The sequence below is a fragment of the Meleagris gallopavo genome, chromosome 4, assembly GCF_000146605.3.
Source record: "Meleagris gallopavo isolate NT-WF06-2002-E0010 breed Aviagen turkey brand Nicholas breeding stock chromosome 4, Turkey_5.1, whole genome shotgun sequence".
Taxonomy (NCBI): domain Eukaryota; kingdom Metazoa; phylum Chordata; class Aves; order Galliformes; family Phasianidae; genus Meleagris; species Meleagris gallopavo.
Genome location: NC_015014.2, coordinates 65,413,532 through 65,441,475, shown reverse-complemented (window position 1 = coordinate 65,441,475; position 27,944 = coordinate 65,413,532). Strand labels below are relative to the sequence as shown.

Sequence of the window (27,944 nt, the reverse complement as noted above, 5' to 3'; positions counted from 1 at the left end):
TGGATGGGAGCCGGCTGTTGTTTTGAGGAGGTGATGACACTTTGCATCTGGGCTCGCTGGACAGCACCGAGCTGCTTACACCGAGCGGGCACGGATTTGGGATGGATAAACTCAGAGGGCACAAATACAGTGTGGAAGAGGATGAAGGAGCGATTTAAATTCGGGACCTTTTGTTGTTTAGGTGTTTTTTTCCCCTCTTTGTGTGCTTTGTTTATACCTCAAGTGGGAGGAGGGCATGGCTTGCTGTTAGCTCCACTCCGGTGCTCTGTTTGCGGATGCGGTCGTTTGGCTTCACTTTGACAATGATGTAATTAATAGTAATAATTTAAAAAAAAAAAGAAAAGTTAAGCAGCTTGAGCTGAACGATCAGAGGTACTCGGACAGCGGTGCTTGTTGGCAGGACCCCAGCAATGTGTTTGTGAGCTTCAATTTGCAGTGCTTGCAACCGGGTGGATTTAAATGCGTGCTGAGTTGCGCTCTTTGGCTTTTGCTCAACTTTTAAGTTTCCTTCTGCAGTGTTTTCCTCCCCAAAGGGAGTGCTTCCTTACTCAGAGTGGCTGCATTCGTGCTGGTTTGTCACTAAATTAAATGACGGGGAGTTGAGTTTGCATAGAGAAGTTTGTTCGGGTGGAAAAGCAACTGTAGGTGGCACAACAGCTTTGCCTGCAAAGCTGTGATCAGGGAAAATGGGCTATAGATTTCACTCTGGGATCTCAGCTTGGGGAGGGAGGGCTGTACCTCTGTTTAAGGAAGGAAAGAAAGGTTGCTTCAGTTCTGATGCATTTCCTCAAAACTTCCTGTACTGTTGTTTTTTTGTGTCCAGGGCTGTCATTATAACTTGATGGTGATGGCTGAGCAGCAGCAAGGTGCACACAAGCAGTGCCTATTTGGGAGCATATAAACTCTTTCCAAGCTGCTGTGATGTCTTCCTATGCAAGATTTGTCTATAAACCTTTGGGTTTTCTCGAGTTGTAAGCGTAGCCTTGCCTCTCCTGAGTACAGTTCCCATCCCACGGTGTGGCTGAAAGATGGGATAAACTGGTTGACCCAGGGCTGTGCAAGCATTTCAGCCATCTCACCTGAGATGCTGGAGTTGGTTCTGGGTCTGTTTTGTTCTTGGGTAGGTTTAGGTTAAAAGGAAATGGTGATGCAATGCTTTCAGTCTTGTCAGCCTCAGTCACTGCTGCCATCCCTGCGTGCTGTTGTTCCCCTGCTATAACTGGGATGCATTGGCCAATCCATCGTAGCCACAGCTTCTGGTTCTGAAACATCTGTGGCTTTTGTGTGGTTGCTTCTCCTCAAGAGTTCTGTACCACAGTGGAAGTTCCTCTCTGGCTCTCCTGTTGTTCCTTGGCAGTTGGAGCACTTCAGCTCGTTTAAACGAATAGAGCCTGAAGTATGAGTGGGGCTTTTCACTGTGGTGCTCACTTGACTCCCCAAGTGGTAACGAAGAGCTGTGTGCAAACCCAGAGTGCCTGGACTTACAGTAAAGCTATAATAAAATCACTCGAGGCTATGAATGGTTCTTAAAGCAAGCTTCATCTTTGAGTTGATATCCTTGGGGATCCTTCCAACCCAAGCCATTCAATGATTCAAAGCAAAAATGAGGGTGTCTTGTTTTGGATTCTTTCAAAGCCAGAAGCACTCTGTGCAACCTCCAAAAATAAGTTTTACTGATAAGTTTGGTATTTCTTGCTGAAGGGAGCTGTGAGGTTTGATTGGTGCCATGTTATTGCCTGTTAGACCCTATGGAATGTGGAAACTTCGAATATTGCCTTTGCTGAGCCATGGTGATGCTCTGCACGTGGGCTCTATGCCTAAAGACAACTCCAAAACCGTATCTAAGGAGAAATCTCATTTATTTCTTTTTCCCCACTGAGTTATTCTTACATTGTGCTTCTCTAGGAAGCCCCGGTGGCAGCTGTGCTATCCAAAAGCTTTCAATGACTTGAGCTTAGGTGTCACTGGAGCTACCGAGCATCGTCCAAGTGCAAAACCACTTCTGGAGAAGTCCCATTTCCTTCTGTGGGATTTCTCTGGGAGTAAGTCTGGGATGCTTTAATGACTTGTCATTGTGAAACTGTCATCCACCCTGTAAACACGTAGATGGCTGCCAAGTGCAGCACATATCCAGCATGTGTTCCATCCCAGCTACCTTTGTGGTGGCTGAGCACGGCGTGGTGCCGTTGCTGCTTCGGGAGGAGGGGGTCCTCTGCAATGATACACTGCAAAAAGGTTGGGAACAGAGTGCTGAGGCCGTTCCTTTGAGTTCATCTGAGTGTGAGCAGGGTTTTGTGACTTTGCAGAGCAACTCCTTCAGGAATCTGTGCTGGGATTGGGTGAAATGGGAGAACTTTTCTCATTGCAAAGTCACTTCCTAAATATGGTTCTAGCATAAGCTCTCCATGAAGCCCTTGTGCTGAGCATGGTGATGTGCTGGCCCAGGAGCAGAGTCCTGCATCTGTCAGTGCTGGCTTTGATATCAAAGCGTTCAGCTGACATTTTTAACTAGGTTTTTCTATTCCTCCTTTCTGAACTCACCCCGGCTCTAACCTGCAATTAAATAGGACAGAAGTTGGATGTTCCTCCATTATTGAGGAAGGGTCTGTGTTCCTCATGACAGCTGTGGTTTGTGTAGGGTGCAGGGAACAGAGGGCATTTGGGGCATCTCTCATTCAGAGAAACTGCAGGAAGAGGAGGGGAGAAAAGTCACTGGAGTGGGTAACACTGATGTCACACTTGAGCCTATGGGTGCTTTTGAGCTTCCCAACTTTGAAGCTGATGCAAGCTGCAGCAAGTCTGGCTTGCAAGGCTGGAACCGTATGCATCCTTATGGCTGTCCTATGGTGGGGTGGATGGGGACAGTTGGTAATGCAAGAAATTCATTGACCTGAATCTCATCTGGGCAGCTTTTTTTGAGACACTGTGTGTAGGTAGAATCATAGCATCATTATGGGTGAGATAGACCTCTAAGGTCAGCAGCCCCAACCCTGCTGTGCCCGTTGACTATAACCTTCAGTGCCACATCTCCATGGCTCGTGAACACCTCCAGGGATGGTGATTTCCCCCCACCTTCCTGGGCAGCCTGTGCCAATGCTTGACCGCTCTTTAAGAAAGTCTTCCTAATATCCAAACTTGACCAGTAAAGGTGATGGAGTGAGTTACCAGTAGGTGCAGATGAATGGGAGAGAGAATTAGGAGGAAGGGCTGAAAATGAGGAGCTCTTCTTCCTTTCTGGTGCCAGTTCAGATGCTGGCACCCCACAGAAGTGGGGGCTACTGCTCAGGATCACCCCCTTGGGGGGGGGGAAACCCACCTGATGGGGCACTGCCTCAGGATTAAGCTTTACTCTCCTTTTCCTCCCGCTTGTCTCCGTCTCCTGGAGCTGAATGCCTCTTCCCTTGCTCTGAGCCTAATTGCATCCCCAGGGTTTAGCACGCGTGTGTTTGTTTTATTCAATGCGTTGGCTGTTCCCACCGGAACAGGCTTTTTTTTTTTTAAAGATTGGGCTTTTTTGCTTATTGTGCACAACAAGCTACTGCCCGAGATCCTCGTTGGGGAGGGGTGGAGGGAGGAACTGTAGTAATGCCAATACTTCTTGAATATTATAAACCTGGCTTATCAGCCCGACGCAGGGCTGGAATTTGTCTCTTCCTGTGCTGCATCTCTGCTTTCTGAGAGGCGCGTTTAAATACAGGCTGGGGACGCAGCCTTCCAGTGCGCTCCGTGAGGCCGTGACAGCAGGAACGGGGCTTCTCAAGAAGCTTTTATTATTCCTTTTGCATTAATTCCTCTTGAGAAAGGAATCTGTTGGGAAGAAGGCTCTGAGACTGCATGTCCCAACAGTATCAGCTGAAGGAGGTGAAGGCAGACGCGGTTTGTTTCGTACCTGGCTCTCCTCTCTTCTCAGTCCTCATGGAGCCGGCTTCTTTTTGCTACCCCCAGCTTACCTTCCTGCGCTCACCCTACGGGCAGTTTGGGGCGAGTGCTGGCTCTTCACAGGACCTGGCCCCGTGGCCTCAACGCTTAGTGCCGCAGAGATGGAGCGGGCCGGTGGATGGTATGTGAGTGGGCTGGGGACTGAGGAGGGTGGGATTGGGAAGCCGAGATGACCTCTGAGATGGTTGAAGTTGGATGGTGGATGGAAGCGGGAGGTGATGCGTGGAGGGTTGGTGGATGTGCTGATGTGGGGTTGTTGGCGTGCTCCCTTCTCTACATCTCTCCTAGTGATGCTTGCTTGGCTGCTGCCACCTCCATCATGGAGCAGCTGGAGTACCTCAACCAGAGGAGCTGATAAACAACCTCAGCATGGAAAAAAATAAAAATAGAAACCACTCTTTGGCAGTCCTTTGTCTTATAAGCTTGCTCATTCACTGATATGAATCCGTCAGTGTCTAAAACCTGAAATACCTGCTGGAGGCTCAGCAGGCTTGTTTCACCTTTAGGGCTGCATTGCTTTCAGCTTTATCTTTTAAACTGTTATTAAAGCTATCAAGCGTGGGGATAGGTGATTAAGATCCTTTATTGCAGATTTCAGCACTACAGGGAAGTTCCTTCTATGTGTGTTAGTTTGGTTCAGAGCTGTCAACGCTGTTATTGCAAAGAATCTATATGGGGAAATGGTAAATCCTGTTGTAGGAGTTGAGACTGCTTGGAGTGCCCATCCTGAAGGTTTATATTTTGTAAAAACTTTTTCAGGAGAGATATTGCAGTTGGTGAAATGAGGTCCTGAGCAGCTTTGATATGGCTTTAAGGCTGCATTGCCTGGAGCGCATTGCTGGGCTGGAGACCTCCAAAGATCTCCCACCCTCAAAGCAAACTTGCTTTACATCTTAATAACAAGCCAGCAGCCATGCACCTCACCTGGCAAAGCTGGTCAGGTGGCATGCAAAGAAATGGAGGAGAGCAGCTGAGCAGTCTCAGCAGGGAGAATGCGTGGGAGGTGTTTAAAAACATGAGCTGTGGTTTCATGCAGCGGAAGCAAGCCTGTAGCAGGAGGAGTGAGGATGGGCAATGTGGCTCCGAAATCCCTCTGCTAAAAGCGATGCCTTTCCCCCCACCTCCCTCTGCATGGAAAGTGTTGGCTGCCTCCTGGTAAATAACGATTGCTGGGGGACTGTTACTTACAGCAACTCGGATTGCTGTGATCGACGGGACTCGGAGATGGCAATGACCTGGTGTTTGGAGAACTTGCTGCTTGTTTCTTCCGTAGGTTTCTGCCTTCTGGGAGGCTGACTTGATGTCGTTTTGGGGAGCTGATTTATTCCCCCTCGTTCTTCTTGGCTGGAATAGATTGCTACTCTGGGCTGTAAGCATCCAGCTGGGGGAGACTTGCCTTGCTGTAATGAGAATCTTGCATTGTAAGGGAAGTAAAGCAGTAGGAATAGAACGGGCTGGAGCGTGGGGGAGAGGATGTGGCATCTTCACCCTTCTCCCTAGCCCCCCTCCCCCCCCCAGAACTTTGTGGGTGCTGCTTAGCAAAGTGCTGGGCTATCAGACTGGGTGATAAACCTCCTTGGATGAGGTGAGCTCTCTTCAGCTCTGTTTTCTGCAACTTGTTGTAACAGCCCGGACTTAGTGCTCTGTTTCCCATTCCCTTGCAAAGGCTCCTAGTTTGCTGCTGAATGCCTGCGTTAACCCTTGCGTTGCCTGTGCTGGGAAAAAGACATTGGAGGCAGCCGTGCAGTCAGAGTAGAGCAGCGATGTCTTTAAGAGATTCACTATATCCACTTCTCGGCAGCAGCTTTCCTCCCCTCTCTTCCTTTTGCATCTTTGCATCCTCTTGTTTTCCCTGCACTTCTCTCCCAAGGTACAGCATCTCACTTCTGGTCGAGCCTGGCTGCTACGAAGCCTTTTTCTTTAAGGAGGCACATGAGCTTTCTCTGCACAGCATCCAGCAAAAAGCTCCGGCTCCCAAGTGCAGGGTTGCTTTAATCTGTTTTTCTGCTTTGCTCCTGGAGGAGAATAGCTCCGGATCTTGGGTGCGGGCTAGAGGAGAAAACACGAATCCCATCGTGGTGTGAAGTTAGCAGCTTGCTGGCATCCTTTGTCCGGCATTAGGTTTGGGTGCCCAGCTGGGAGCTAATGGGTCACGCTCTCACTCCACCCATCCGCCGCTCGCCAATTGGAAGTGAGAGAGAAAGATGCTCTGGCTGGATTAATATTGGAGGCACTGAAAAAACACAAGCCATTGCTGCCTCGGCCACCTGAGCAAGTGGCATTGGGGATTGGGCGAGCTGACTCAGAGCAGCCAGGAGAGGAGCGGAGGCTGTTTGGATGGGAACAGCATCTCTATTGAAGAAGTAGTGCAGGTAAGTTGTGGTCTGAAGCAATACTGGAACACTGCTGATGCTGGGTGATGCGTTTGAACAGGAAATCCAGAAAGGCAGCTCTGCCAGCTCTTGAATTATTTAATTTGCTAAAGTAAGGCAGTGCTTGATGGATTTTCAGTGGGCTCTGCTGCTCGGTGATGCTGTCTATTGCTGGGCTGGATGTCTGTGCTGTGTTTAAGGATGGAGGGTACCTCTTGAATTCAGTTTACTTTAGCCAGAGTGTTGCCTTTCAGGGGTTGTGTTTAGTTGCAAGATACCTTGTGCTCATCTCCTATGCATGTCTTGCCTGTTCTTTTATGTTTTTCTTCTCAAATTAATGCTGAAATATCCCCCCAGCCTGCAGGAAGAGAGGCTTTACATACTGATGTGTTTCACGTGGGGAAAGTGCAGTGCTGAGTGAAAACAAAATGCATGTGTGTGATGTAAAATGCTAGCAAGCATCGTTCCTGATGCTGTAGCCATGGAAGCCATGCAGACGAACCATAAACAGTGTCCTACTGATAAACACTCTGACATGTGTTGTCAGTTGGCAATTATTTCATCACTGGACCAAAGCGTTTTTATTTTGGGTTGATGATAGATAGCAAGAACTGATGTGGAGCTGCTGGCTCTCCCCTTGCCCACGTTGTTGTTCTTGTCACTGTTGTTTGCTGTTTAGTGGCTCCTGGATATAGAAATGCTACGGTGTTGCCCGTGCCATCCTGTTGAGCCTGTTGGGGTATGAAATCACCACTTCTGTGAGGAGGGCTGAGGCTGAAGGAGTCAGCTGCTTGCCTTTGCTTTTTCTTTTAGGCTGTTTTTAATACTGGGGGATGCTTTCCTTTTGGTATCTTTCCTGACTGAAAATATTTCCTGGTATCTTTCCACAGCTGAAAATCTGATGTTCTTGGTGAGCAGTGGCCAGCCAACCGATCTACTTTCATCCCTTCTTGCTTTCAGTATAGATCTTGGTTTCAGTCTTGTGGCTTTGTGTGAATGAGAGTGGGTCTTCTGATCCATTCAGATGGCTTTTTTGGGCAATGGAGGTAGGAAGAGGTGCAGGATAAACTTTGACACAAAGCTTAGTCATCCACAACTGTCTCTCTAACAACATTTTTCCTGCTTAGTGGCAATAAAAACTTTGTAGTAATGTACTTTACGTTCCCAAACATGGTCCTGGTGTCCTGGGGAATGGTGGAGTGTGTACTGTTGCTCTTGGAGCGCCTCTTCCACCAGAATCCCAAACCTCAGGTTGTGTAGTTCCTTGTTTCCATTTTGCAGCTTAATTTTTACAGCATTTAATCCATCTGAACCATTGTAGGGAGCAGCTCTATTCCTTTAAGCCCCAAGCAGGTGGAATTTCTACTGACTTTAAACAATGTTGGCATGTTTTACACAGCAGCACTGATGGCCTCTGAAAGACCCTCCTGCGTGGGGAAGAATTTTAACCAAGAACACAACATTTACCTTTTAAAACCACCCTTTTTCAACCCATATCCAGTCCTGACCAAGATTTGGGGCTGTAGCTGTATCTCTTTCAATGGGAGCTATGAGATTTTTTTGGTAGGGCCTTGCAAATGAAAAGAGCCATCTGAAAAGCTGTCCGTAAGAGTTAAAGCTTTCTAAATTATTTAAGTGTTCAGGAAAGGTCTACTGGAAAGCCTCTGCTGGTTGGTCCTTGGGTCTTTGCCAGCTTGTGGGATCTCTGGAGGTATTTGCTTTCACTCCTCTCCAGGTAACACTCATGCAAGAAATCCTTACAAGTCCTAAATCACATTTTTAGAGGGCCCAGCAAAACCTGGGAGTTAAAAATAAATAAAGCTAATGGCCCAAATTGTTCATTTGTCAGCCAAATCCCAAAGTGTTGTTGTTCCCCAGCTCCGTGGCTTGCTTTGGTCACCTAAGAGATGATGGCCGAGAAACCTGTCCAAGGAGGAAGAGCAAAGCAGCTGCACTGCTCTTAATTCCCAGTGTTGCCTCCTCACCTCTGGGAGGCACCCTCGGATGTTAATTGCTTGGGGTGAGCTCAATTGTGATGAGTCAACCTGGGCAGCCTGGTGCCAGCTTTCTGCCTGTGTTTTTTTGGGGAGAGGAGGTCTTGCCAGCTGTGACAGTGACAACTATTATTTTTCATTAGGTAGTTTTATTGCAATGGGTGTTCTGGAGGAAGCTGGGGAAAGGGATGAAGGGGAGGGGGAATTACTCAATGCAGTAAGGAAAATGCTTTGAAAGCAGGCTTGTCTGATCTCTGAGCCTGTGTGTGGGTGGGAGTTTGCCTGGGAGTGATGAGCAGGCAGGAGGATGCTTCCTGCTCTATTCTTTCAATGTGATGTTCTCTATTTTTACAGCCGGCAACTGTGAAAATGAGTTCTAGGGTTTTGGAGTGACCACGGCACGATTTAAGATCTCCTCTCACTGCTTCCCTGCATCAGAAGAATATCCAGCTCCTCGTGTATGGGCCCAGATTAAATGCTTTAATGCTCCCTGAACTGTGGAGCCATAAAGTTGCTGGACTGGCATCCTAGAGTGGTCATACTGTGGTGGATGCTTTAGCTGGACCCAAGTGATTCCAGCACACCATGTGTTACCTTAGGAGATGTCAGACTGTTGATGTTGTGTCTTCCAAAACCCAACAAAATTGAGCTTTCTCAAGGAGTTTTAGAGTTTAGGTTGAGGTAATCCAGACCTTGGCATAAAATAAATAAATAATAAGTAGGAGTATGGGGCTTTATAAACTATCTGGGGAAGCAGAGAAGCAGGGAAAATCCTTTGGGGATGCTTCTTTTAGAGATAAGAGTTGGAAGAGGATGTGACATAGACACAGATTTGTTGCAAGAGGAGTATTTTATTATATATATATATATGTGTGTGTGTGTGTGTATGTGTGTGTCTGTGTGTGTGTGTGTATATATATATATACACACACACACATACACACATATATACACATACATATATATATATAACATTTAATAGAGTGCTGTTGGGTGGCTGTGCCTACATGTAAGGAGAGCAAAGATGATGTCTCAGTGGATTTGAGTCTCTTAACTGGAGCAACAATTGGCCATAAGGTTGGGTTACTTCCTGCCTGCCTGCTCTGGACAACACTTATCTAAAACCTTACTAAGGTAAAGGGGGTGGAGTAGATGAAAATCTCCTTGGGTTATGACTGCCTTCTAGATTATCCTCAGGAGTTCCCACATTGATTTGGTGTAGGTGTTTGCACACAAATGTTGTACTAAACCCATTTGGTTAAGGTCTTGAAAGAAGATAGCATCTCTTCAAACAGTGCTGTGGAAAGCAGTGTTAGGAAGACTTTTAGGCACAAGTGGCTGTAGCACTCAGATGAGTAGGGGACAAGCAGAAGCCCTTTGCCTCCTCTGCTTGTCTTGTAAAGGATCTTTACGATGAGAGTGGTGAGGTGCTGGAACAGGCTGCCCAGAGGGGATGTGGATGGACCTTGGAGATGTTCAAGGCCAGGTTGGATAGGCAGCCTGGTCTAATATTAGATGTGGAGGTTGGTGGCCTTGCCTGCAGTGTGGGGGTTGGAGCTTGATGATCCTTGAGGTCCCTTCCAATCCAAACCATTCTATGATTGTGAAAAGATTTATGCCTCTCATCTTTCCCTTGGGATGAGATGCTGATAGGCTTCTGCCCTAGGTGGTGCTTGCACAGGGAGCAAAGCTGTAAAGCCACAGTTTAAAAAAGAAGTCTTCATTTGATCTTGACTTTTATCCCTTCAAGGTAGAAACTACTTAGGAGGTAAATGAGTGCTCATACTGCCCATTTAATGAATTGCAAAAGGTCTTTTTGCTGATATTTACTGATACTGACTTTTTCTATCATGTTTTCCTCTACCTTTATTAATGCAAAGGAATGCTTTCAGGAGGAGAAACCTAGGTTTGGGACTGCCACAGGCAATAGTGCCTGTATGCTGTGCTTACCAGCTGTGTTCTTGGCCAAGTATTAACAAGTGTTATTTTTCTTACATTACCCTCCCTTAATCAGGGCAATCAGTTCTTATGTGTTTTTCTGTTTTTTTTTGGTCACGCTTCTTAGGTGTTGAGAAAATGGCTAAAATCTTTAAGCTTTTGTCCTGTATGTTGATCGTTATTGCCCAGAACAGCAGCATATGGGCACACCTCATCTCTGACTGCCAATAAGAGATGGGTTCCCACCAGCTTTCTGCAGTTTAAGTGGGAATAGATCATCTCCTTAATTGTGTAGATGGCAATGAGAAGTGGTGACTTGAGGCAAAACGGCTTCTCACATGCTGCTGTCCATTCATTCTTGCTGACTTGAATGGTTTTAAATAACTTGCAGCAGATGTTTACACCAGGAGACCTTACTGCTCGGTTTTCCATGAAAATTACCGAATCTTATTTTGTAAGCATGAGCAATGCTATGCAGGAAGATCCTGCAATATTGATACCCTTTGAACTTGATCAGTGTGTCGGTGTGATCAGACTTGCAGCCTGTTGAGCTTGTTTTCTACTCCTCTGTGGTGATGCTGTTGTTATGAAAGAGGTTTGAAGCTTCCTTCCTCTGGCTGCTGTTGAGCTCTTGCTGCATACAGAGATTTTTCAGACTTCCAACTGCAGTCTCCTTTCACTCAGTGCTCCAAATAATCCTTTTTTAAAAACCTGTAGGTTTCTCTTGGGATTTTTTCTTTTTTTTCTTTTTTCTTATACCTCTCTCTGATTTTTCTGCAGATTTCAGGTGGAGGAGGGAAGTAATATAATTTAGTGGGCATGTGAAACAAATTGTTTCTCTCCTTCCCAAATCACATCGATGATGGTGCAGCTCTCTGTTCACCTGTGCAGCTGCAGTCCCTTGCTCTGTCATTTTTAGTATATGGATGGGTGGAGAGAATCAAAGAATGATGATTGAGCTTGCAATTAATATTAAATTACGTGGTTTAGTGGAACCCTGGGTAGGGAAATATTTTTCTTGTCAGGTCTAAGCTTTGAATGACACCGTGGTCCTGACTAAAGCAGGCCTTGTTCCAGGTGTCAGCGTGAGGTAGGGCAACCAACTGCAAGTTACCTCACTGCATAGGAAAGACGTGTCTCATGATGAAGTTGGGAGAGGGGATTCAGATTGGGTACTGGGAAACATTTCTTCTCAGAGTAGTCAGGTATTGGGACAGGCTGCCCAGGAGCGGTGGAATTGCTGTCCCTGGAGGAAATGGGGGAGATCCATGTCCCAAGAGGAAATGGTTTTAAGTTGAGGGAGGGAAGATTGAGGTTGGATATCAGGGGGAAGTTCTTCACTATGAGACTGGTAAGGTGCTGGAGCAGCTGCCCAGAGAGGTTGTGGATGCCCCATCCCTGGAGATGTTCAAGGCCAGGTTAGATGGGGCCCTGGGCAGCCTGGGCTGGTATGAAATGGGGAGGTTGGTGGCCTTGCCTGTGGCAGGGGGGTTGAGATTCATGATCCTTCAGGTCCTTTCCAACCCTGGCCATTCTGTGAGTTCAAGAACTGTGGAGATGTGGCACTGAGGGACATGGTCAGTGGAGATGTGTTGGGGTTAGGCTTGATGAGCTTAGAGGTCTTTTCCAACCTTAATGATTCTATGGTGGTAGCGATGGATGCTTTTAGCATTGACAAACATGTTCATGGAGCTCAAATTGAAGTGGCCTAAAACCTTGCTTCAAAGCTGAAACACTGCGTGTCTTACGGACAGAGCACTTGTTTCCAGATAACCAAGCTATTCAGTGTTGTTTAATATGAGAGCTGGGAATTTCTCCAGAGAGAAAGTTGGGAAAATCTAAAGGCTTTTCAGCTGAGCGCTTGAGCAAGCAGTTACAAGTCTGTTCAAATGATTTGCTTTTCTTTAATTCTCTGTAGGACAGAGTGGATGTTTTGTTCAGTTGCAAGAGGTAAGAAGTGGGATATAGGGGGGTCACAAAGGCTGTAGTACCACTTGTAGAAATACCCATGCTATAAACTTGTTAGAGCTGCCTTTTGCTTCAATACAAGGCTTGAGCTGCAGAGAGCTGTTTACTTGGAAGATGCCAGCAGCGGAACATTTTAATTGAGTTATCAAAGTATCCAGAGAATGTGTTTTTATTTGTAATCCACTAATATTGCAAGGCTTAAGAGAGCTTATTACTAACCTTAAAACAGGAGACTTAAAATGGGTTATTAAGAGATCTGAGAAGTATCTCACGCAGGAATTTAATAATGGCAGATGGCACGGTAGGGTTTTGTCTGTTTTTGTTGTTAAATGCAAATGTAAAAATGGTAAGAATGCAGGAAGTCAGGAAGGATGCCCACTTTTTGCCCGATGCTTCCCACTATGGATCGTCTTAATCTGAAGATCAAGCACCTCATGCTACATCAAACTCAATGTCCTACCTGTTAGAAGTGCTGTGAACTTCATCTCCCCCTCGGTGCCTCTGAGTCACTGCAATGGCTTCAAGTCAAAGGGCAGTGGCTTGCTTTTGAAATCCAAGCTTGTATCCCTGAGTTCAGAGAAATAAGCCTTGTTTTCCACTTTGCAGCACTTCAATTATTTTGCCTTTGAATTCAATGCTCTTAGAGAGACAAGGTACTAGTCAGAAGCTTATCTTTGAAGAAGTGACTGTGGTGTCTTGATGCCTGTGCAATTGGGTCATATTTAATAGACATCCTTGTCGGGAATTAGGTGGGGTGGCAGTAGAAATGTTGCTATTGGAGTAAACTCTCTTTAAAAACAGCTAAGTTATCAAGAGAGCTATATTCCATGTTTTTTTGGCAGATAATTGGTGATGACATCTTATACCTTTGGATGGGAAAAGAAATTGAGGAGTGTGATTGTCCTTATAGGTATCGGATGAGAGGGAACTTGCTGTATTGAGTACCTTATCCCCTCAGGGTAATGTATTCCAGCTTTGTCCTTAGAAGACTGGACTTATGTCTTGCTGAGATGGGTTTGCTTGGATTTTAGTTGCTGAAATCTAAAGGAAAACTTGGGAGAACAGTAATATGGGTTTAGATCTGGTAGAAGTGGTGCAGGGAGAGAACTCTCACCCTGCAATAACAAAGTGCTACCCGGATGGTCTGTTCCTTTGGCCTGAAAAGGAGCAGGGTCTGATTTATACTCCATGGAAACAATTCTGTAACTCCAGGCAAACCCTGGGGCACTGTAATGTTGATCTTTAATGTATTTGCAGACTTGTCCCTGGCCAGGCTATCCTCAGCAAAGGAAATACATTGATTACAGTGATGTTTCATAACGGCCTCTTGGTTGAGCTTATTTAATTTCAAGGAGTGGAGTTGAGATGGGGAGAGGAAATGCAGTTCTGTGTGTCAGGACGTGGGTATGTGCCTCACTGAAAAGATAACAGCCTTGCTATCAGTTCTGCACAGCTCAAACCCATTGCTCCAGTCTTGAGCAAAACATGACTAAGGAGCTGAGACCTCAGAAATTAAACTTCCTGTAAGCCTTGTGAAAGGAAAGGCATATGGAGTTTGCTGATATAGCCTTTCTGATGGCTACTGAGCAATTACTTAACTACAGTTGAGCTGGCCTTGGTCTTAGCATAGCTTTTTGTGGCATACTACTTTGCTTGTGCCAACAGCTTGAAGGGTCAAGGTGTGGAGCTTGGTAAATGTTAAGATATTCTTCCTTCCCAAATGCCTCCTTTATTCCACATGGTTAAAAAGTTGAGTGTATCTTGCTGTCTCTAGATGCTCTGCGATGCAGGTAATGTAGCCCTCAATTCACCCTTCCTACCTCCACTTCTGTGAATGTGTTGACCTTTAATTTAGTCCTATAGCTTCATGCAAGCATCTGGACTTGTGTAAACACCCCTATCACTTTTTGCCTCCTGGGGATGTTCCACACTGTTATTGATGTCAATATGTGTAAGCCCTTCCTTCTGTGGAACTTGTCACAAGGCTCTGGCACAACTGTTATGAAGACCAAATACCATCAGTGCTGTTGGACAGTGTTACATAGGAAGATGGCAGATTAATGGGGCAGGACATTGTAGGGTGAACGCCCAAATTTTTTTCCTAAATGTGCCATTGCATCTTTAATTACAAGGTTAAGACCTCTGTTTTATGACTCACCTGAACAAACAGCACCTCAAATAATTGCCTGAGAGCGTTGCCTGGAGGACTATCTCTCGTTTGTGACTCAGAGGAATGAGTTCCATCTAATGAAATGGTACTGCCCTCAGTAATTCCACACCATGCTCTTCACTCTTCTGAATCCAAGAAGCCACCTGATCAGAGACTCCTGTAATGGGGCTGTGTCCACTCAGGCAGTGCTGCAGTTGTTTCTAAAGAAGGTGTCTGACTCTGAAATCCTGCTCATTGGGTGTTATCTGACCCATACAAATGGGTGTGTTCAGCTAAAGGAAGAGCAAGCTGTGTCTCATTCTTCCTAGTGATGGATGAACACATTGCTTCAGGCTCCCTTAGAAGCCGTAATAGACGTGAGAAATTGATATACTATCCCAGGGGGAACTATGGCCTCTGTTCCTTGGATAATCTATCTGCCTAGGCATACTTTGTTTGTTTCTTTGAAATACGTAAATGCAATCATTACACAATAAGAGCCTACTTAAAAAAAAAAAAAAAACTTTAGATCATTAGCATGTTAATCAGCCTGGATGGATCTTCTCCTTCCCTTCCAGGTGGAGGGAAACAAGTGACTCATGTAATGGGTGCCCCTTGGCCACAGTGCATTTGTTCTTCTAGCCCATTGTTCTGGGATGAATTTGGAACATCGTGTTTCTCTCTTGAACCAGACATTTGAATTGCCCTTGGATTTGTATGTGATGTTAAATGACCATTGGGGTGTTTCTCCTGGAACTGGGCAGTTCGTGCTGTCTGTTCTGAGCCATGCTGAGCTGTAACAGGCAGTAGGGTTGGAAGATGCTGTCATCAGTGGTGTGACTTGGGTCTGCCTGGTGCGCAAAGGCTCCCGGTGGACCAGGATGAATTATATTGCTTGAAAAGGTGACAATAAAGGGAAAGGGAAAAAAAAAATCATGCACGTAATCTGTAAGTCAAAAGTTATGGGATAGAAAGAGGGTTTTTGGGAAATATAGTCTCATACCTCAAACGAAAAGCAGGAAACCTAATCTGTAGAACAATAAAGCAGGCAAAACCTCTTTCCTTGTTGGCCCAAATTCATCGCAGGCTTGCGTAGGTAATGTTTGATTAGCCTAATGAAGTGGGGAAAGATAGAGCAGGTCTATTCCTCTTTCTGATTGCATTTTGGCTGGGAAGCTACATACAATGAGGTGGCATCTAGGAGTTGCTTAGCAAGGGACTGCTCAGTTGACTCATAAGGCTTGAAACAAAGAGCTTTGTTAACTTGCTATAAAACAGCATGCACCTGTAGGGAAAAGTTGGTATTTCTAGCTGACAGTCTGAATTGTTGAACGTTGCTAACAAACAGACTAGGCTGTGATACCAGACTTGATATCAGGTGCTCCCATGCTGTTGAAATATCTCTGTGCATGCTAGGCACCCAGTTTACCAGCAGTAATTGCAGGACTAACTCGCTAATAAGCAAAACGTGTTCCAGAATGAATTGCCAGGATTTGGTTGTGTTGCTGCTATGTGTGGATTTGCTCTTGGCTGGTGTCATCTCCTATTTGTGATGTGCTTGTAAGACCACTTTAATACAGATGTTGGTGGCTGAAAAGGTTGCAGAGTTCTGGTGCCTGTCTTTGAGTACCAAGGTCTGCTCTGGGAATGTCCTAATGATTACGAGCAGTGGAATAAGATATGAAATCCTGTTCTCATCTGAATTTATTGCTACATTGAACTGGTTCTCTTTATCTATGAGTAAGATATGGACTGGACTTGATTATGCCTTATGTTTTTTAAAAAGGAGCCTCGTGGATAATTAGCATCTATTATTTGTGCATGCATTTGTTCAGATTCAATAGGTCACTCTGATACAGTCAGGCTTGTCCTGATCTTCAGTCTTGCTATTTTGTGCTTCCAGCCCAGGTTGTCTGAAACTGCCTGTTTTCATGCAGAAATTGCAATTGCATGAGTTATTCAGGTAAATGCTGAAGTCAATAAACAAAAGGCTAAAGCTGCCACTGAGGGAGATCTCTGCCTGTGGTATTTTGGGGCTGTAATTTGGGCTTACAATGAACATAGCAATAAGGTGAAGACGTCCAGCATCATGAAGATTCATGCGCTTCCTTTTTTTCCCCTCTTTTCAGAATCTCCACCAGCAGCGATGTCAAGGAATGGATACTTCTTTGAAGAGAGTGGCAAGTATTATTTGACTGACTTATGTGCTGTATCACTTTATTGAAAGGAGAGCAAAGAACTTGAAACAAATGACACAAAATATGTGTAGCTTAAGGAGGATGCCAATGCAGGCTTGCATGGTGATTGTGTAATCTAGAACTGGAAGCAGACTCTGCATTTTTATATCCCATAGATGTTTTAGATATTCAAATTAGTAAATCACCTTCACGCTGTCAGCACTGACTATTCAGGGTGGCTTTGTTTTCTCAGTTCTTCTAGGATGGCTCCCTGTATTGCAGTCTGGTGAGTGTATTTATTTCAATCTTCTTGGAGTGGAGATGAAGCAAAAGTGTCAGATCCCTTTGGAGACATTCTGCCAAGAGCATCAGACAAACATGAGAGTCTCAGCAAATGCATGTTTCAGTGCAGAATGCTCTCAAGGATTTTTCTTTGAACTGGCATTAAGTTGAGGCATTTGTAAGCTTGTATCATTTGCCTTAGCAAAGGTGGCTGAGCTCTAAAAGGCATTATAATGATGAAGGGCAGAAATTGCATACAGCTGAAGTTGAAGTGCAGTGAAGTTCCAACTTCTGGTTTTGGGGAAATGCTGGAGATTGCTTTGAGTTACCAACCCAAGGCCGGTCCTAGTGGGATGTGCTCTCTGAAGGCATGGGATTTCTTGCCCTTAGAAATAGTACTCAAAGCATTCAGGATTTCCCAATGATGAAAGCCAAAGGACTGAAATACTCTTGTTATTGAGGCCTGCAGATGTGTATATATGTCAGAAGGCTCATCTTTCTTAGTTCAGGAACAAGCTTTTAGGTTAACATCTGGGAAGGGGAAGCAGAATATGTGCCAGATGCAGCTATGCAGCTGCAGTAGATCCAGCATTACTGTTGTCAGCACTTCCTCTGGGCTCACTCACCTTTTCTGACAGGCTATATGGAGCCAATCTCTAGGAGCAAAAGGATGAAACTGGGAGCAAGTACTGTCAGCTCTACCAAGAGGTCCTTTCTGCTGGCTGGATGAAGTAACAGAAGGGCAGAAAACAGTGTTTGACCCTCAGAAAGAGTTTAGTGCTTGGTGATCAGTCACCTTCCACTCCTTAGTTTAACTGGGGGCTTGTGTTTCTGCACAGGATATATATAGAGAACACAGGTTGCAGAAAGATGGCTAGGTTCATAGAATTACTAAGGCTGGTAGAGATCTCCAAGATCTCCCATCCCACTGTGCCCATAACCACATCCCTCAGTGCCACATCTGCATGATTCTGGAACACCTCCATGGATGGTGACCCCACCACTCCTTGGGTAGCTGTGCTAGTGCCTGACCACTCTTTTGGAGAGGAAATGTTTCCTAATATCCAACCCTGAACCTGGTGCAAAGCAGCTTGTTTGGAAACTGTCATCATTAAGCTGCTTCTTGGCACCACTTGTTTAGATCAGCCTCTTTTGGCATTCAAACCTACATATCCTCTTGCCCCACCCTGAAAGTTTCAAAGAGCAGAAAAATTAAGCTTTTTTTTTTTAAAGTCAAAGACCCCAAACCGCAAAAAAATACAACTAAAAAGCAAAACAAAATCAACTCTTCCTTTGGGTTGCTTAGCACCTTTTTTTTTCCCCCCCAATGATTGAAAAACACTTTTAATACTTTCTCTTTGTGCTGCTGATCTTTCTTTTTATTTCCTTATGAGATCTTGTGTATACATGTGGGTTTTTTTGTATATTTTATAGTCAGGATGTTTTTGTTCTAGGGCAAATCTTAGGCACTATTCAAAGATGGTCTTGCCAGAGAATGTTTCTTACTCTTGTGTCCTAAACAACACTGCAGCAGTGTTAAGACATAAGCTAAAATTGAAATTTCAGCTTTTAAGGTATTGTAGCAAGGGTAATGGCTGCTGTGGCACCAACACAGTGTTTTGTAACACACCCCTGGATTGGAACTTTGTGTGGTATTTAGTAATTTGTAGCTCTCTTTATTAGATAGTGAGGAGCTGAGGAAAGCCCAGGAAGGAATTTCCATAGAATGGATGCTTATATATGGTTATTCTGAAAGCTCGGGGCGTTTTATGGTCTCCTGATAAGTGTTAACATGCTTAACTTCTTTGTTGTTTAAAAAAATAGTCTGGAATGATGATCAAAGGGAGCCCATGCATTTGGGCACAAATTGCAGTTTTATTGCATCCTCCAGTTCTCAGCTACTGCTAGAGGAACCAAATGGAAAGCTGCTCTGCAGTGGCAATGTTAAGAGGAAAAATGAGGAAATAATTTCATATCTGCCCAGCTAGAAGCTTCTGATGATGGAGAGCATGGTGTGACAGCAGGTATGGTGGTGGTTGTTGGCCACGTTCTGTTTTTGATTCATGTTTCATCACATTTAGTAGCTGTCTTCTGACAACAGCATCTTGCTGAAAATCTGTTTTCTACTCATGCTCTTGTCTGAATTGAGCCTTTCTCACACAAAAAGAACAAAAATTCTGGCACGCTGTGGTAATGTCTTGATGCAGGTTGTGCATTTAAGTTACTTGACTCTTCAGGTTGTTTTCTCAAATGAGTTTTCTTGGCAAATTTAAGTAACTAATGAGATGACTGTAGACCAAATCCAAACTTAAAGATAATTGGACTCTTGATGAAATGCAGCTCAGCAATCAGTTTTGAGAATAACTTGTCAAACCCTGCACTGTCTTGTTTCTTGGCCATCAACCTCCTGTGCCCAGGTAATGAGGGAATAGGAGGGTGAGCATCCAATGTTCACTACGAGTGGATTAGCTCTAAAGGCATCAGTATTAGCTGCAAGCAATTAAGTTCTGCCAATGTGTGATGAGCTTTTTAATTGACACAAGAACTTTCTATGATAAGATACGAAAACAAAGTTTTTTCTAGTGCAAAATCCCAGGGAAGGAGTCCCAGCGTAGTGCTGAGGATATCTGAATTGCTGCATTGTTTTAAAGCTGGCTCAACAGTCATTGCAGCATAAATTTTGTCTTCTAGAGCAAATCCCTCACTGCTTAGTCTCCTCTGACTTATTAATTGGTTTTGCTGGCAGAATAAATTGCAGTTGTGCTGAAGGGCCCCAATCTGGCTTGGGATGTTTGGATATATTTTATCTACTTGTTTTTGTTTTTCAGCTTGCAGTTAGTTCAGTATGTATAGTGCATTTGTGTATTTTTAAGATTTGTCTTTGTTTTGGAATTGTTTGCCCAACTAGGAGATTAATCTAAATGCCTTCGTGAAACAAATCCTTTTGCAATGGGTTCCCCTGATGAGAAGTTCAGTTTAAGGGCAGGAGATGTGCTACTGCTGCCTATGGATGGAGAGACTGAGAGGATCTCTTGCAGAAGTGTTTTTTTTTTTTTTAAGAACCCTCTATCAGGAGGCATAGAATAAAACAAACATTCCTGATTTCTGTGGGTTCTGATACAGAACTGAAATTCCACGTGCTGCTGTGTTTAATAAAAAAAAAACTAAACAAAATAAAGCCCCACTGAATTACTTGGATTATTCACAATATTTCCTAGAAATCTGGCTGCAAAATACAATACTGGAATTAATTCAAAAGTGCCTGGGTGTTTTCTGTAGCAGATCTGTTCTTTCAGTTCTGTTATGAATTATTACTGAAGAGGCAGGGGAAAGTTTATACTTCCATCTGGCTCTTCATGACAAAAGACAGACTTGAAATAAGGTTGGAAGTGGGAAAGTGAGAAATTATGGCTGGCCAGTAGTGGAGATATTTATTATGTGGAGGATTTGGGGTTTTGTCTAGTGACTCACCTGGTAGACACTACCTTGTTTTAATTTTACCTGAGGAAATTTTAGTTCAATATGTCATCTTGAAGCAGGCTTGAAGCTTAGGTAATGGGTTGACATCTACATCCGTGGGGTCATTACTACAAAAGACCACAAACCTGTACTTGTTGGGATCCTAATCATTGCTCTGGAGCCAAGAAACATCATCAACACTTCCCCAGATCTTCTGTCTCTCAATCTCTACCTGTAGAGGGAATGGAGTTGGAAGACACTCTCTAAATCCTATGTAAATGATCTAGAGAAGTCAGCATGGACCATCCAGTATTTCTGAAAAGTTATATGCAAGCTGACAAAGATGACCTAGTGTTCATTCAAATGCTTTGAAATGTTTTGAATGTATTCCCTAGTGGGGCATCTCTACTATTGTAGTGCACTGAGTTAATTTCACATTTATCCAGTTTGGTCAGGATCAAGAATCATGTTCTCTACCAAAAAAAAAACCAAAAACAAACAAACAAACAAAACTAACCCCAAAACACAGAAAAACCTCCTTGAGCACAGCTACTCTATAGCTCTTCTCCAAGTAGTGTATATAGAGATAATGTCTTTCTCCTCTCAAGTCCATGCTGGAGGCAGTGGGAAGCTAGAGTATCCTGAACGTAGCATACCAAGAAACATGGAGATGTGGTACTGAGGGGCATGGTGGGGATTGCTTGGGGGTGGACTTGAGGATCTGAAAGGTCTTTTCCAACCTTAATGATTCCATATGCCTGTGCTAGCAAAAAGCATTTCGTGTAATAAAGGAGAGCTCCTTACACAAGCACAGGAGTCAGATCTGGACCCTTCTTGCCAATTTGTTGTCAGCAAGCCTTAAGCAGTCCAAAATCATGGCCTATGGACAGCTCCTGAGAAAGTTGGCAGAACCTTTCCACGTGGCTGCTTGCCACAGGGTGGGTAAACCTCCCTAGGCTGAAAATAGTGAGCTTTGCCAGGGGATCTCTCAACTGTGAACCAAAGGAAAAACTTAATGTCCTAGCAGGCATCCAGCTATATGCAGAACTGCTTTGTTTAATTAGTGTGGCTTAAAATTTTAATTCTGGAGAGAGCCTTGCATAATGTGACTTGATAGCAGCCTTCGGAGAGCGGAGTTCTATGGCTGCAGAACTAATTTTTTTCTTGTTTGACATAAAACAATTTGTTAGGAAGGAGTTTTTTCATGTCTGCTTTTCAGATTTGTGAGTTACCAAAACACACACAAAACCAACCACCAAACCAAAAATGGCTTTGAAGATTGACCTCAGCAGGAAGATGAAAAATCTAGGCAAACATTTACCTGAAAACCTGCTCTTCTATCCATACAGTTGCTCTCTTCTGTCTCAAATGACTTTGCGTTTAGTAATTACACTGATTTAGCTGTGCGTATCCCTGTTCGTTGCAGGGGAATTGGAATAGGTGACCTTTAAAGATCCCTTCCAACTCTAAGGATTCTATGATTCTAAATCAGCATGATGCGTGACCAGAAGCTCACCCTGATTAGCATTTTTGTCAGTATGCAGGGATGCTATTTCAATTCTTGTTTCTGGAGAACTGGTAATGCTTCTAACCATCTCCTGCATCCCTTGATTACTTTATCCCTGCCAGTGTTAACCAAGTGTAAGGTTATTTGCCCTTTAGAGGCAACATGAGCCTCGTTTTTTGTGCAGCGTGTAAAGGTCAATATGGAGGTGGAGGCTCCATTATTGTGTTTACTTTTGCACTTAACAGAGGGGAATTTGGGTGTTTTCTGAGATGTGGTGAATCTACAAGCCTGCAGTGTTCAGGAAACAAAGCAAACCCTCTGATAACTTGCAGCTTGGGAGGGGGGGTTGCTTTAGGCTAATTAAAACCTTGTGTGCTTCTTGAAAATTGATGCCTATTGTTGGTTAAAGCAAGCTGAAAATCCCCAGGACTGGAGAAATCAGATGAAGTGGCTTATTTTAAATGCCTGCATCAGAACTAGTTTGTAGATAGATATGGGTAATGCCCACATCCCAGTGGATGTTGGATGTCTGTTTGAGCAGCCTGGTCTAGTGGGAGGTATCCCTGCCTATAGCAGGGGGGTTGAAACTAAATGATCTTAAAGATCCCTTCCAACCCCAACCTTTCTATGATTCTGTGTCCTCTTACTTTTAAAAGCTGTAGGACATATATTATTATTGTTAATCTTGCCATAATTAATCTCACAATTAATCTGAGTTCCCTTTTGAGTTGAGTGACAGTGGATATGCTTCTAGGCTCTTTCAAAACAAGAACCTGTAAAATCCTATGCTTGATTTATAGGACGTGGTTTAGTGGGTGGTGGTGGTGATGGGTTGATGGTTGGACCTGGTGATCTTAGAGGTCTTGTCCAACCTTAATGATTCTCTGAATTTTAACTGTGGCAGAGATGTGTATTTGGCTTATATGAAGTTCATGACTTGAAATGCAAAGAGGGAGGCAAACCATTTGATTTCAGTTTGGAATGGATTAGGATTAGTGACAAAAAAAACAACCATCCAAAGCAGTGAAGCTGGAAGGAAAGCCTTTGCATTTCCCAGGGTAAAATGTCTGGCTGAATCTGACAGGAGAGCAGTGCACATTGTAATTGATATTCTGGTGAGGTGACCAATGCTGCATTGGAAAAATGACTATCCTGCAACTAGCTACCATCTGTGCCTAGAAATTTCATTAAAAATCATCTGAAAAAATCATCTGTTTCATTAAATGTGAAATGTGATGAGCTGATCTTGTTGAATTGCCAACTCTGAGCTCAAAAGATCTCTTCTAATGCCACTTAGCTTCCTGGCATTAAGAGATTTCAGGAGAGGGGACCACTACCATTTTGGAAAAAGAGCAGGGAGCTGGGGCATGGATTTGGATGAAGGAATTGGCATTGCTGTGCAAAACAGGTGCTGTAAGTGGGAACACTACTTTGGTTTTTTCAGACTTCTAGCTTAGACTACCTTTGGGAAGATAGTTAAGGGTTGATCTTGCCTTGAGGGTGAGATTGCTGTTTCCAAGAGACTGCTTTAAGTATTCATAGTGTTAACATTATGTGGCACTTCAAAAACAAAGGCTGCAATTTTTGCAGGGATTTTGCCAGAAGTAGGTAACTACTGATGAGCTTTGATTCTCATCTTCCTAATTTGCTCTGCTGTTCCAGCTATGTGGATGCATAGCACAGGAAAGCAATATATCTAAACTGAAGCATTAGTGGGTGGATGAATTTGCAAACCTAACCTCATGCTGGCAGATGTTGGTTAATACCATGATTGGCTGTGTGCTTTCTTCTGAGGTACACCCGAGGGCTATGATATGGCTGTGTCTGGCTTGGGTCTCATAGCTCGGGATATGGGATGATGTCATAGAATGAATCAAAGAATGGCTTGGGTTGAAAAGGACCTCAAAGATCATCTAGTTTCAACTCCCCTGCTGTGGGCAAGGTTGCCAGCCCCCAGACTAGGCTGCTCAGAGCTACATCCAGCCTTGGGATGTCATTAGGAAAATAGCTGTATTTTTTTCCTAGAAGGTTTTTTAGGACCTTGTTTCCTTGGAGTCTGTAGCCCTTTCTAGGGAACGTGTATGGGGATGAAGTTGTACTTTCTGATATTATTCCTGATCTTACTGCTGCAGCTGCCAGGTGCTACTAATACATCAGCAGGAGAGATACTGCCACCTCCAATGGTTGCAGGCCAATTCATTGCTCTCCTAGTCGGAGCCCAGGGTTCTCACAAACCAGCTCAAAAGAAAATAATAATAATAAAAAAGCTGTAATGTAATCATGTTGTCTATGTTTGGATAATTGATAGCAGTAGGACTGGAGAAAGCTCTGACAAAATTGATGGGAATAAAAAGAGAGACTGGGATGGATATTGAGGTGGAAGAAGTCAGTTCTGAGCCAGGCATGGTTTACTTAAAGTGGGATGATGATTTAGTGATTTAGTGGAGAATGGTGAGGAAAAACTGCATTTTTCTTCCCAGAACCTGCGTAAAATGGGGGTAGTGGCTTATTTTCACATTGCAGGTGATGGGCTGAAGCATAGAGGGACTTAAGGTCAAGACTGGTTCTGGCTACCTGCAGTTAAGAGGGGATTTTGTTCCTGCAGAATTGTACCTCTTCTTGGCTACTTTTTTCATGCTTTTCTGTTTCTGTCCCTTATCAGATGAGTCCTAAAGGGCTGAGGGGGATTTTCTTGACTATAGGATGTTTTTCAAGGTCTGGGGGGGCTCTGCTGATTGCCATCCTGACCTTGATTCCTAACTCTGGGCTCAGACTGCAAAATATTTAGTGTGTTTCTACCCTCTATTTGAGGCTGAAGCAGCACTTGCTGTGCTCAGTCTTATGCATTGACCCTGTCATGTAGAGTGACACAGTGATCATTGGGGTGATGGGAGAAAGCAGTTGCTAGGGCTGGAGACGTTTGTGCTGTCCTTGGAGCGAAGGTGCATCTGCCATGCATACACCTTGAGGTGGTCCTGCTCTCAACAGGCATAAGCTGCTCACGTTTTAATACCTGGCAGATTTAATGAGCTGCTGGATTCAAAACAGGAGTGGGTTTAGTGATAAAGCAGACACCTGTCTGGGAGTGCAGTTCCTGTACAGTCCAGGTTTGGGATTATTTGCAAGCAGTGTTTTTTGTCTGTCCCTTGCCCAAGGGACGTGTGGCTCCGCTGCCTTTGTTTTGCTCTTTCCTCCCCTAAGGAGGGAGGAACTGAGGATGCTTCCCTTGCCAGAGTCCTCGCTGACCTCTGCCCAACCCTGGGATTTTACTCCACCCTTGCCCTTCTTTCAGCTCCTGCACCATTTCTCTCCCATTCCCAGTCTTTTCTGCTTTCAGGGCTTGGACAGCAAATGTATAAGCTTTCCTGCTTTGTTCTTACCTGAACCTTAATTGCGCTGGGATAAGTTGAGGGGGGAAAAAGGTTAACCATGTGCTGCATGCTTAAATCCCACTTCATGTACCTTCTGTCTGACCCACTCAGCATAAAGGATGGAGATGTGAGACCTGTTTTGACATCTTCCCTGAGGCTACCATCCTGGATATGGTTGAGATGGAGAAGCTAGAATCATGGATTTTGGGCTTATCCTAGGCTGATTGTATCTTTCTTTTAATTTTTCCCTTTGCAGGGCTGCCTGAGTTCTTGTGGCATCAGGGTGGTGTTAACACCAATAATGAATGCTTTGCATTGGTGAGGAGAGGTAATGGTTACTACGTATTTCGGAAGAGCCAAACCCCAGGTTTAGCATATTGCTTGGGACTGAAGTGTTTGCACAGGGGTTTATAGCACTGGCACCATGTCTGTCCTTCTAGGACACAGGCTGCCCCTTGGTCCTGGTACATCTGCCAGCCTTGTTTCATGCCTGATGGTGGCTGTGATGCCAAAGTCTCTTCTGTGCTCTCATCATCCCCTTTTCTTCTGGCTGTTTTATACAACAGGGATACAAACAGCTGCCTAAGCACCAGCAACAGCAGAGAACTACGCTTGGTGCAAAGTGCTGGCTGTCTGAGCTGAAGGAAGACAGCAGGAGCTTGGATATTTCTTAAAGCCTTCAGAGTAGTTTGGATGGGTCAGTTTTTCTCCAGTCATTGAGGCAAAGGTGGTGAGGGAGGGTTGAGTTTATCTGGCATCCCACACCTCAGATAAGCAAATAAGAAGCTGTGTGAGAGATTGTTGAGCCCCTTGTGCCCTCCAAGTCCTCCCTGGGAGATGCTGAGCACTCATGAGGAGCACACTGGTGTGCAGCTAGCAGCAGGAAGGGCTGCAGCCCTTGTCCTGCCTTGCAGAGTTCCTGTTTGTGGCTTCACTTGCTCAGTGTGTTTTTTTGTTTTTTTGCTGTGCTGAGCAATTGGCTTGAGATCCCTGCAAGACTGTATGCACTGCTTCTAGCTGCTTCTCTTGGTGCTGCTGCATTCAAGTTTGCTTTTTAAAATCGATCAATATTTGAGAGTTTCCACTGAATCTTCTGCCTTGAAGCTCACAGTCTTCATTCTGTGACAGTGGCCAAAGCGAGCTAATGAAATATATTCTTCCTGCTTCAAATTAGGCATCAGAGACTTGTCAGGAGATGGGTAGGAGCTGCTGAATAATCCTAGCAATGTGTTAAAAATAATAAAATGACATTCTATGATGTCACTAATTTTTCTAATAGGACAAAGTTAGAGCATACCACAAGAATCCTCTAGCTGCTCTGCAAGAAAACATCACAGCAAAACCAGCTTTATTGCTCAATGCAACTAGGTTAAACTAATTAAAATGTTGCAAAAGGGTGAGGAGTTGTCTGCTGTAATTAAGAAACTTGTCTCTCTTCCTCTGTGCTGTCCCCTCCTGTGACCTGCTGCTCAGCTCTGTGGGGAGCTCCAAGTCTGTCCATCTGCATCTCCTTGGAAACCACTGTTTTTTCCTTGGGTTAAAACTGCTGGATTGGCAGCACAGTGATTGCCCTGCTGTGTGTGGAGTGGGTGAACAGCTTGGGTTAAGGCAGTGGCACAGCTGAAAAATACAAATGTTTGGGGTCTGCAGGCCAAGATTTCATCCAGATCTTGATCTGAGAGAGCCTGTTGCTTGGTGGTATTCTGCTGAAGGCCTGGCTTGCTGCAGGCAGAGCCTTAACTTTTCCACATCCTTGTGAGGAGACACAGCTGCTCACACTCCTTTCCAGGTGCACCTGGAGATGCATTATGTGTCAGTTCCACCAATGGGGCCTTAAAATCTGACACCCCCTTCCCCCCTCCTCCTCCAGGCTCTGGTGCAGAGCTGCAGGGAGGTTCAGTTGGTGCCGTTAGGCCGTTGGTGGCACAGCAGCTTGGTGCCAGAGCTCCCACCCTCCTGCAGGCCACAAGCATGTGGCCGGACTGCAAGGCAGCCGTGTTGGACACTGACCCTGCTGCCTGCTCTGGGGACCTTTATGAGAGCTCGGTGTCTCTTCCCTGTGGCAGCTGCCCCTTGACCACACAGAGAAGGCCCTCACAAAGCTGCGGGGCCATGAAGGCTGTGCACCTTCAGCCCTTATCGGCAGCCATGGGTTCGTATGTGTGCCCACGTGGTTGTGGGCCCAGCACAGCTCTTGGCAAGGTTGTAACTGCATGCCCCTCTCGTTGGCAGGGTACCTCAAGTGTGACACGGACGATGGCTGCGAGGCCAAGGAGGAGACGGGGGGAGAGGAGCTCTTTGATGCTGTGAACTCCTCCATCGTTTCAGGGGACAGCATCCGATTTTTCGTCAACGTCAACCTGGAGGTGCCACCCAACACTGCTGGTGAGTGACGGAGCTCGGCGGAACAAAAGCAGTTCCTCCTCCTCCTCTCTGGGCGTTTTGGTTTTCAGTTGTAAGTTCTTTTGTGTCGTTAAAGGAAAACCCACTAAAAACTGGCTGCTGAGCTGGTCTCAAGCCATCTGCATCGTCCTTTTTCTCCCTTTCTCCCAAAATATGAAGTGCTTCCCCAGTGCATCCACCTGGGCTGTACAGCACAGTGTTGGGCTTGGTGACTTTGTCAACCACCCCTGCAAAATTAAGATCCTGCTTCTTAAAACATGGCCCAAAGCTTGAGGCAGGCCTGGAGGGACATGGTTCTGAGTTTGGAGCCTAGGGTTTTGCAGCAGCGAAAGCAGTAGCAGGCTGGTCACTGGTGGAGAGATGAAATTTATTTTCTTTTTGGTGC

The 27,944-nt window shown here is 44.8% G+C and overlaps 1 protein-coding gene across 1 annotated transcript; it reads left to right on the top strand.

The window, feature by feature from the left end:
- Positions 1 to 3,595: 3,595 nt before the first annotated feature.
- On the top strand, positions 3,596 to 27,944 carry LOC104910912 (sodium bicarbonate transporter-like protein 11). The gene is made up of 3 exons (XM_010710649.2): positions 3,596 to 4,060; positions 16,490 to 16,540; positions 27,389 to 27,944. The coding sequence occupies exons 1-3, from the start codon at positions 3,835 to 3,837 to the stop codon at positions 27,547 to 27,549; spliced, it is 438 nt and encodes a 145-aa protein (XP_010708951.1). The 5' UTR covers positions 3,596 to 3,834; the 3' UTR covers positions 27,550 to 27,944.

What these genes read in the sequence shown, in the direction of transcription:
- LOC104910912 (XM_010710649.2), top strand. Translation starts at nt 3,835, where the DNA reads ATGTCCCAACAGTATCAGCTGAAGGAGGTGAAGGCAGACGCGGTTTGT. An exon ending in ATGGAGCGGGCCGGTGGATG is followed by an intron (nt 4,061 to 16,489) that starts GTATGTGAGTGG and finishes CCCTCTTTTCAG; the next exon opens with AATCTCCACCAGCAGCGATG. An exon ending in ATACTTCTTTGAAGAGAGTG is followed by an intron (nt 16,541 to 27,388) that starts GCAAGTATTATT and finishes TCTCGTTGGCAG; the next exon opens with GGTACCTCAAGTGTGACACG.